This window comes from Anopheles moucheti, chromosome 3, assembly GCF_943734755.1.
Source record: "Anopheles moucheti chromosome 3, idAnoMoucSN_F20_07, whole genome shotgun sequence".
Taxonomy (NCBI): Eukaryota; Metazoa; Arthropoda; class Insecta; order Diptera; family Culicidae; genus Anopheles; species Anopheles moucheti.
In genome coordinates, this window is record NC_069141.1 from 71,547,055 (window position 1) to 71,557,054 (window position 10,000).

At 42.9% G+C, this 10,000-nt stretch overlaps 1 protein-coding gene across 1 annotated transcript in view; it reads left to right on the forward strand.

Moving 5' to 3' along the window:
• Positions 1–10,000, forward strand: part of LOC128304730 (potassium voltage-gated channel protein Shab) — a 44,622-nt gene that overhangs the window by 1,411 nt on the left and 33,211 nt on the right. Inside the window, exon 2 of the mRNA XM_053041946.1 lies at positions 1–20. This exon is cut by the window's left edge and continues 515 nt beyond it. Coding sequence (XP_052897906.1) covers positions 1–20 — 20 coding nt within the window. The remainder of the gene's footprint in view (positions 21–10,000) is intronic.

Consider the following 10,000-nt stretch of genomic DNA (forward strand, 5'->3'; position numbering starts at 1 on the left):
ACACCAGCTTTGCCGCGAGGGTAAGTGCGACACGAACGTGCGTCCGTGTGATCATCGCCCTGGCGGTTAACGGTGTCGTCGGCAAATGGCGGATTAAGGGCAGGGACTGCCGTTTAATCGCCGCAACCAACATCACTTTGCGTTCGTTCATCCTTTCATGGTCCTTCATGGTCCTTCCATTCATTACCATAGACAACTGAGTGTGGCCCGTTAGTACCATGCACACTCGGTGGTAATTAATGCCCGTCCCCTTATTTCAACTGTATCTTCCGTTTGTTAAAGTATGTTTACGTTTTTGCTTCGTCAACATCATCATTCTGTCATTCGGACAGGTTCACTCTCATTGCGTTGTCATGTGTTTTTGTTTACGAACATGTTTACCCCCTAACATTACCACCCCTAGATTCTCCCATCTCGTTACTTGTGACCTCGTCCATGCGCTACCTTTTGTGTGTTTGGTGAAACAAAACAAAAAAAAACAATGTGGGCCAAAATCGATGCCGTACCGTGAAGAATTGCACTTAGCAAAAGCAGTTGTGCCGGGATGGGGTTCAGCCTGCATCGAATGCTCCATCAGCTTACGGAAATTGCCCCAACATTCTAGCAGGGATGGGACCGCGGACAGTTGGCCACCCCTTTGCAGCTGCAGCTGTTTTCAATCCTCGCTGCCGGTCGAACCGGTACGGGTGCGGTGGTTTTGGGGTGGACGAACGTCTATTTAATTTGGCATCGATTCAAAAACAATTATCTTAAAAGCAGCTTTAGAATGCAGCCATCCGTCCGGGATGGTTGGGAGGATGGTTGGCCGATACGATAACTAGTGAAAACATATGCTCTCGGTGTTCTACTCCGTGTTTGATTTGCCTCTAATGGAGTGAAGGCTTTCCCTCAGGATTACGAACGTGCTTCGTTGTGATTTATTGCCCTGTCGAACATCTATTTGGAGCAGCTTATCTTAAGTTGATGTCATCAGTGTTTGTCCAGCAAACATGCTCACAAAACGATGAGCTGGATCACCCCTGCAGATAGGTTTTACATAATATTTTGTGAACGAATAACTGATAGCAAACTTAGTTTTACGATATCGTTATTGATCACTGAAGAATACATATAAATTGATGTGCTGCAGCCAATCAAAACAGACCTATTATCCTCCGCCGTTTTCTTCGAACCCATTGCTAAAACTTCGTGTAATAGAAGGAAACAATTACTTAAGCGTAATCGCTTCACAACTTCCTACACCATCGAAAGGGAATTCTTTGCTGTCGTTTGTCGATTTATTGGATAAACATTTGTGGTGCAAGCTGGCACCAAACCGAACCTGACAGACACACTACCCCTCGTTGCGTCTTTCTTTTTTTTTTGTTCGGTTTCGGTGCTTCTTGTGCGACTCATGCCGAACGACCCCGGTTCCTTCGGTTGATCGAATTACGCGCGCCGGATTAGTAATCGCTAAAGTGGCATTAGCCGATTTGAATGTTGAATGTGCCCGGTAACCGGTGGGGCTAAGTACGGCGGCTAAGTGCAGCAAGGCTATTGGCACTAGTTGAGTGGATTGAATGACTATTTAACTTTTCAAACCCCGGGCAGAACCCATCCCTTTCTACGAATCGCTCACGTTGATTGGTTGGCGCGGGGATGCTTGCCATTCAATGTGACAATGGCACGATAGTCTCTTGGGCAATCGAGAGCTCCAGTTGAGGGTTGTCACTATTTAAAACATCCATCCCAACTAGCTGCGGAGAGATAAAGATAGAGTGAGTAATCTTATTAATTCAAATTATGGCACAAAGTTTATTTTTTCCTCCCAAGTGGCAGTGAGTGCTGGTGTTAATTTTGTTAATGGTTCGACAAATGAGGAGCGTTCGAATAATTCAAAACTTTAAATTCCATAAACTTCCAAAGTGTCCAATTATGGTTGAGTAATTGGAAATCTATTTCATTCCGGGAATTTATTCAATCATTTATGCGCGTAAGTAGCAGACAACTCTTGCAATTTGTGAAGAGCCAATGCGTTAATTTGCACTACCATTATGGAGCATTAATTCGTTCTAGGTTTAAAATGCTTCCAACGGTCCTTAAATATGGCTACAAAGACTTCTTCGTTTGTTCGTGCTATGGGAAGGAGAACCCTGTGGCACACTTTTTTCTTCGCTCGCTCGCCCCAATCTAAAATCCTCGATGATCATTCACGATGGCTCATACACTCATCATTAAAACAGGAAGCATTATTTCGTCGAGAAAAGGTCTCTTTATGCCATGAACGCTTCCAAGAAACGAGCCTCCGCTCCTATTAGCTTTCGTTCGTTGCATCACGAAACAAGCTAACGAAGATAAATGAATTATTAATAGCACTGGCGACGATACTCCCGACATTTGCAAGGCTTTTCCGAGCTTTCCATCTCCGTTCCGGTACCGTTCCCGCTGCGCCCCACGCTGCCGATCGAATGCGTTTTGTTCTGGTACGCGGTTCCGTTGCCAGCAGGCGCTATACTATCCGTACAATCAATGACATTCAACTTTTTGCCCCTTCGTTTGCCGCTGACCGATGGCCTCGGTGAGTGGAAATTCTGAATGAACTGGTGTTCGCTTCCCCTACGTTTCAAACTGACCGTCGGCGCTCGAGAATGGCGGCGAGTTGCTTCCGATGGTGACAGTTAATAGGAGGAACTGCTTCGCCAAGTTGCTATTTGGACGATTATGACTAATGAATCTATCGCCGAATGAATCGGCAGTTGAAAGACAGTGGCACAAATTGTGACCGTACGCGGTACGGATCGGCAGAAAAGTCTGGTGCCAGGAAGGGCCGTGAATAATTAATGACCACCATCTACTGGGCCCACTAGCGCCAACGTACCGCCGTGGAGGGAAACACTCGTATCCAACTATTAATTCCAAAGTGGGCACATTTGTTGCATAAAGCGTTCGGTTTCTTCGCTGCTGTAAGGGACCGTGCGCCGTTACGGACGGTTTACTGCTGCGAATGTTGTGTTGCGTGTCGCTAAACTAATGATGCCCACCAAGCAAAGACGCTCTTCATCGATCAATTTACTAGCCGGGCCAGCGAGCCAGCCAGCGCACCATTTTCGTTGTACGTTGAGGCGATATGTTCCTCCAGCGTATGTTTGACGAACAATTCTGCCCGTAACGGAAGCATTCTTCCAGGAATACACCATCCGACGGAAGTATCGTGGACTGGACGATCATGTTCATTATTAGCGATAAATTATCATTCTCACAGACCTTGTGTCGCCCGTGGAGTAGAGTATGGAGAAGACAAAAAAAACATACCACGCGCGGTTCACCTTGACAGAAATAGGTTAGGGGTTACTTGGTCCCATCTTCGTACGGAAGCTGTCCGTAGTGTTTGACAAATGGATCACAAGCGTTCTGTTTCACCAGCGTCTCAATTGGTAGCGTAAGTGAAGTGAGATCTGATAGTCATCATGAAAAGAGGTCACATTTGTATCATTATTATTTACATATTGTACACATTTTACTGAAGTATTTACAACCTACGATTACCATCGAAAGTATTGGTATGGCTTAATGTTCTAAGTCAAAACAATGAACGATCAACACGATAACACCTACTCAAACACAGAACATTATTTTACTTCTGTTTTCTTTATTGGCTCAAACGCCAAGTTCTGCATAGTTATTTAATATTTATTTAAATTAAGTTCAACAATTACATCGTGACGAAAGGGACGTAGACGGAGCTTCGCCGATAATAACTATGATTTGATATTGATATTCGTAAGACTCTGTTATGTTTAGACAAGAGAAAGTTTTTTATTTCAAATTTTTATAATTTACACTAACTTTTAATTACTATTGTTTTAAAATTTTCAATGTTTTGCAATGTTTGATATGTAAAATAGAATTATTTCAATTATTGTTTGTCTCAACTGTCAACAATTAACTTCGGACATTTATTCTGTCAGTTGTGAATTTTAAACTATTTCCATTCAATCTTAACTGTTTACTGTTGCCGTGCGCATAAATATGGTGCTGATTGTTGTGAGGCTCAATTATTCTTGACGTCACGCGGCTGTTTTTGTTTCGATATCGATTTATGTTGTTTAATTTTTATGTTAATCGTACGTACAACATTGATGTTGCATATAAGAGCAATGTCGAACCGCAAATTAGTTGCTCTTTTAACTGTACTACTAACAACAAAACCTTATTGTCTGACACAAGGCAACCAACCACTCAGATACACACAAACATACAGAAATGTGTACACTACCACCAACGTTCAATTTCTGAGGGATCTAACGACTTCTTGAAAGATCTCTATTCTAACCACTTCTAATTCGATGGTACTAACTATAAAACTGTGGCTTTTCGATGGTAAATGTTGTGTAACGAATGTTGTGTACTATGTGCGTTGATTGATACCATTTTGTCGGGGGAAAATCCATTAAAAAAATACAATCCCCAATCCCCCCAAAATGGTGCCAATCAATGGCAAGCTACAACCAAAAATTGGGCGGACGTAAATGGCCGCACAACCACCACCCTGTGACCGCTTATGTTGTGCAGTTACGATATCGATCTTTATCACACGCTCATCGTATCTTTTGCACAGTTCTACAACATCCACACACACACACACACACACTCGTTCTAAGATTTCATCACCTTTATCCATTCTTCATGTGCCCATTAATTATCGAGCTGTCACATTATGCTGTCACCGCAGCTTGATTTTACTTCATTTTAATTATTTCCAATCACATCAACAAAACCCCACTGGACATCGTTCGTACGCGCCAAAACGCCATACAGACGAAAAAAAGAAATCAAAAAGCCAATCGCTGTAAATGTGTGCGTGGATGTATTTCGTTCGATGTTTTTGTACATGTTGTTTTTATTCTGGTTTTTCTTCTCCCTAGTACTACTTTACTATGTTTGGTTTTCCGTTTCGATTTGTTTCTGTTTACCTTCTCTCACGCTCATATCCCGGGGACTCATGTAGACTTTGGTTTGTTGTTTTTTTTTGTTTGTTTCTGTTTCTTGTGTTGTTTTCCTGTTGGCATTATTTGCCCACACCATTCCTCTGTACATGTTTTCGGGTCTTGTTGCGTTTCTCCATGGGGGTATGGGAGATTTTACGTGTTGTTTTTCGTTTTTTTTTTGGCTGGAAGTACCATCTTTCATTATTTCCGGTTTTGCCAACCATAACTACTAAACCGTCAGATTTACAGAGCATAAATGTGCTAAAAGCCATAGGCCATCATCCATCGACAACATACCGGGTGTATGTGTGTGTGTGTGTGCGCGCGCGTGTGTGTGTGTGTTGTGCATGTATGCGGTGCCCGGGCCACAAACTTCAACGAGCATCGTTGCAAACCGGGTCGCCAGACTGCTTCATCATCGTCGGCGTGTTGCGGCGTTCCCACACACCACACACCGTTGCGAGCAGATAAGGAAAATCTTCGCTTGCGTAGTGCGAAAAATGCCAACCACACGACCGCCTACCAACCGTACACCCCGGCAAGAAAAAGAAAACAAACAAACAAACTACATGTGCTATGAACATTTCTATCTAAACTTTCTTCACCGTTCGGAATGGGCAAACGCGATACGACCAGGCGGCAGGCGTGCTGTAGAATCCTCTGTTGACGACGAAAACTTTGTGTACTATCGAGACAAGCACATAGCCCAACGCCAAAGACGGACGCCAGGCAGCGCCGGGTCATTCCCCGCATACTGGGCGGATGGGCTGGAAATCCGGGGAAAAGCAGCCAGCTCGGCGGCGTTCGGCGGAAGCCCAACCAGTTGCATGGCATCCGCATCCCGCCACCTGACGGCGACGAGCAGGGTTGCTGCTTTTCTTCAGCAAAACTTCCCACAGAACTGTGGCGATTTGTTCCGTCCCGAAGTCTCCCATCTGCCCAACACCCTCTCCTTTTACCCCCGTTATCTACCAATCGGGAGGGCTTTTCCATCCAGCAAACGTTGCAAAAAATTGCCCATTTCCCGAGGCACATCTCTCGAAAGTGGGGGGAGGTGCCTCGCCCGTCGCCTCGAAGGAAAAGCCCCCCCCCCCCTCGAAGCCCGTTGGTGGGAGACACACGGACAGCAGCGGAACGAAGCCAGCCACACAGTTAGCACTGTTAGCGGGAACGTTTTACCGGATTTCCTTGTGCTGTGCAAGTTTTGGTCAGTTTTCTTCCCATGTTTCGATGCGAATTAAAAAAAGAAAGTAACGAAAAGTACTTCATCTAAAGATAATCCTAATCCCACCCACCCTCGATCCGGAAATGATCCTCTTGATTTTCCACTCGCCCTCGCTTCACCCCCTCCGCTGTGTAACCCAACCACCACCCCCTCACCCCTCGTAATGGTTTCCGTTTGGAATGAGTTTGCTCCTTACCTTCTCAGTTTTATTCCACCATCAGATATGTTCGTTTGTTTAAGAGTTGTAACACGTTCTTCTTGTGTGTGTGTGTTTGGGTTTTTTTTTTGTTGTTACTTTCAACCCCCTTATTAGAACCCCCCGGTAGGCAAATGTTAGAAAATTACAACCATTCATTTTCACATCCTTTCTCTCTCTCTCTCACTCACACACACACACACTCTGTTTTAGACAAATATCTTCCGTTTGTCGTTTTTGCCTCTTGGATGTTGTTAATCAGTATTGCTTGGAGAGCATTTTAGAGTGTTCTCGTTTGATTTTTTTTTCGGTTCGGCAATCCCAATTAAAACCCCTTCTCTACCCATTTTACCCGATGTTTGGTTTGGGTCTTTTGATATGAAAGTTTAATTTCGCCTTATCTTAATACTCGTGCCATTTAACTTGTTTTGTTGCCATTCTACTTTTTGCCCAGTGGGCTAAATTGTTGAACACACTTCCATTTTTAAGCTTAACAGTTCACATCCGTACTGTTTAATTATTTCTTTTGTATTAACCCGAAAGATTATGGGAAAATACTTTAAAATGTGAATTAGTTCCTAATACTTTAGTACATACATTTTTAGTACAACTATTAAATAAAGCCTTCTTCAATGTGTCAGTGTCTCCTGAAGGGTTATTTCCTTCCATTTTCTCTTCTTTCGATTTATTTTGCTTAATTGCAGCATACAATCGAGGTCTTCACGATATTAACGTTTGTTGGAAAAGTTTCACAGAATGGGACATTCAAAATTGTCTTTCTCTCTGTCTCTCTTTCTTTCTTTCAATCTCGCTCTCTCTATTGTTTCAAAACATGATCCACTTCCTCTATCCTGTTATGCTCATCCTATCGTTTCTTTTTTAATGCGTGCAAGTGTGTTGTTATGTATGTGTGTTTGCGTATGTGTATTCTTGCTGTTTAGAACCGTAATTACTGCAACTGTTTGAAAAGTTTTCTATTTGTTGACTGCCGTACACACACTTTTTTAAAACAGTGACTCATTTCCGATACTTCCGAAGATTGGTTTTCCACGTGCTAGGTGCAACAAAACAACAACAAAAAATAGAAGATGTATACAAAAACGAAGAAACAAAAAACTATTCATACAGAACACACATACCCTGCCCTCTGCAATCCACTCTTTCTCGCTCTCTCTCTCTCTCTCTATCCCCGCTCGAACATCACCTGCTCCACCCACAACCAAATACCAACATCAGTAACACAGAAAACAAGCAAATTATTACCGAACCAGGTGAAGAGAACCAGCCATGCAAAACTAGCTACTAACCTTAGGAATGTCATAACTTACGTGTCGGTAGGAGTAGAATAAAATCTAATTAATTTACTACCACCACCGACCGAAACACACAACACCACTCAACCCCTCTCTTTGCTATACAGCACTCCAAACTCCAACTGGGTTTCCCCAAAGCCAAAATCCGTTCACTGAAAAGGGGTTCGTTTTGGTACGGTCTTACCTTTTCGTGTAGATATAATTTACGGCTGAGGTCAATCTTGAGAATCGCCGCACAAAGCGCAGCCTAGTTGCTTCTCCAGTGCCTGGCCCCGCAATCTCCTCAATGTCGAGAACAACCTGTTCGGAACACCGGGGTGGGTCTTATTAGTTTTGCTGGTCAATTAGGAGCACATCTTTCATTACTCTTATCTCGTGCTGCTCGTGTAGCTCCAGCAACACTCTTATCTACATCTTGCTTTTACTGTTGTAAAACATTGAGCCAAGTGTTCTACGACTTATTAACGCCATCAAACAGCTTACTTCCCTTACTCCAACATATTTTCTTGCTCTCTCTCTCTCTCCTTCTCTCTTGCTCCGTTTGCATAAAGAAGTAGTAAAACAACCTACGAGAAAAACAATCTTTAATGCAATCGTGCTACCTTTCTACCACTTACAACACAATTGCCTTTAGTTGTATACGCTTTTTCCTTTATTACATAAACGCTTTGACTACGCTCACAAATGGACAAACGAAACAAGGCAAACACTGCAAAACCAGTACAACAATTCCCAAAGCTTTTCTAAAACGTCAAAATCGGAAACACCGTTCAATGTATAGTAGCAACAAAAAGAAAACTTCGCGCACTTGTTTGTATTAAAATGTATGTACCATAACATTAATGTTTTGTGTGTTTTCTGTTCCGGATGCTTTGTATATGCTTATGAAATTATGCTACTTTGTTATCTGTGTTATGTATATAAGTACTGTCGGCATGTATTTGCTTTATTTTTCGCTCAATATTTATTACAATTATGTTTTTTTTTAAGCAAAGAAGCATATTCTCCAACTCATATTGGTTAAAAAAAGGAAAAACATAATTTTAACTGGCTATTTATTTCTTTCTGCGATAAATCCAGACAAGGAAAATAGTACATTATTGCTTCCTGCGTGAAATTTACATGAGTAATAGCCGCGCATTGATGTCCATTAAGATAAGGGTCAAACCAAATCAATTAAGAAAACCCTTTTGCTATTGTCCTGTGCTAGCAGCACACGTAAATCATGTTATCGATAAACCGTGCCTCGACATCCAGCCGAATATTGGGCCGCCGCTCTCGTGTGCTCCCACAAGCTTTTTATCGATTTATCGTGGCTCTCATTGATGCAATAAATAGCGTTAATTAGCCCTTTGACGATGACCCCCTTTTCGCGTGGGTGTGTGAGAACGGATACATTCCACGCATCGCATTCACGTGACTCACGCGTGGTTATTGAGTGAAACAATATTTTAATGACCAGCTTTTATGTCCCTCTGTAGCTCAAATGCCTTGGACAGCTTAAAACTTGCTTTTTAAAAATATTTTAATGTTAACTTTTTATGCTGTGCAATTGCTCAAATCTTGAACAATTTGAAAATTCAATTGGGGAATATTCCAATCTTCCCTTTTTATGTCACTCAGTAGCTCAAATTCCTTGGAGAAGTATGAAGTTCAGTATAAAGTCTCGTACACCGCAATGTTTTATTTCATTCCGTGATGAGGTGTTTTATTTAGAATAATCTGGAACTGGATATGTTTTCTTTAACCACACACCTCGGCATGTTTGTCGTCAATCAATTTTAATATGATCGATGGTGCATGGTGCAAAACAAAAAATGAAATCAATTCGGTGTGTGCGTACCCGAGATCCACCACCTGTTAAGCTGACCTCGGAAGGAGACGCATCATCCCAGCATCCCCTCTCCCATGCAATGAACGATGCCCGGGTTCGATGGTGACTCGCGTCGCGTGCTGCTAATGGCTAATTAGTATGTAAATATTTATGTTAGCTCGGATGATTCCGACCCGGCACCGTCCATCCGACCTATTAGCTACTTTTGTATTCGGTTTCGACCTGGAGGGGGGGATGGTGGCACCAACCATCGCTCAGTGGCACAGTCGATCGAATTTCCGATCGAAGAAGAAGAGCTAAATGATTTGGCCTCTGCTCCTTCTCCCCCGGGTTTGTGCCGGGTCGGTGATCGACTTTGTTTACAATTTCCGGTATCGATAGCGGAACGGAATATCACGGCGTGTGCTTAGGCTTGGGCGCCACACGGCGGGTTGCTCGATCGATAATTTAAGATACAAAACCCCT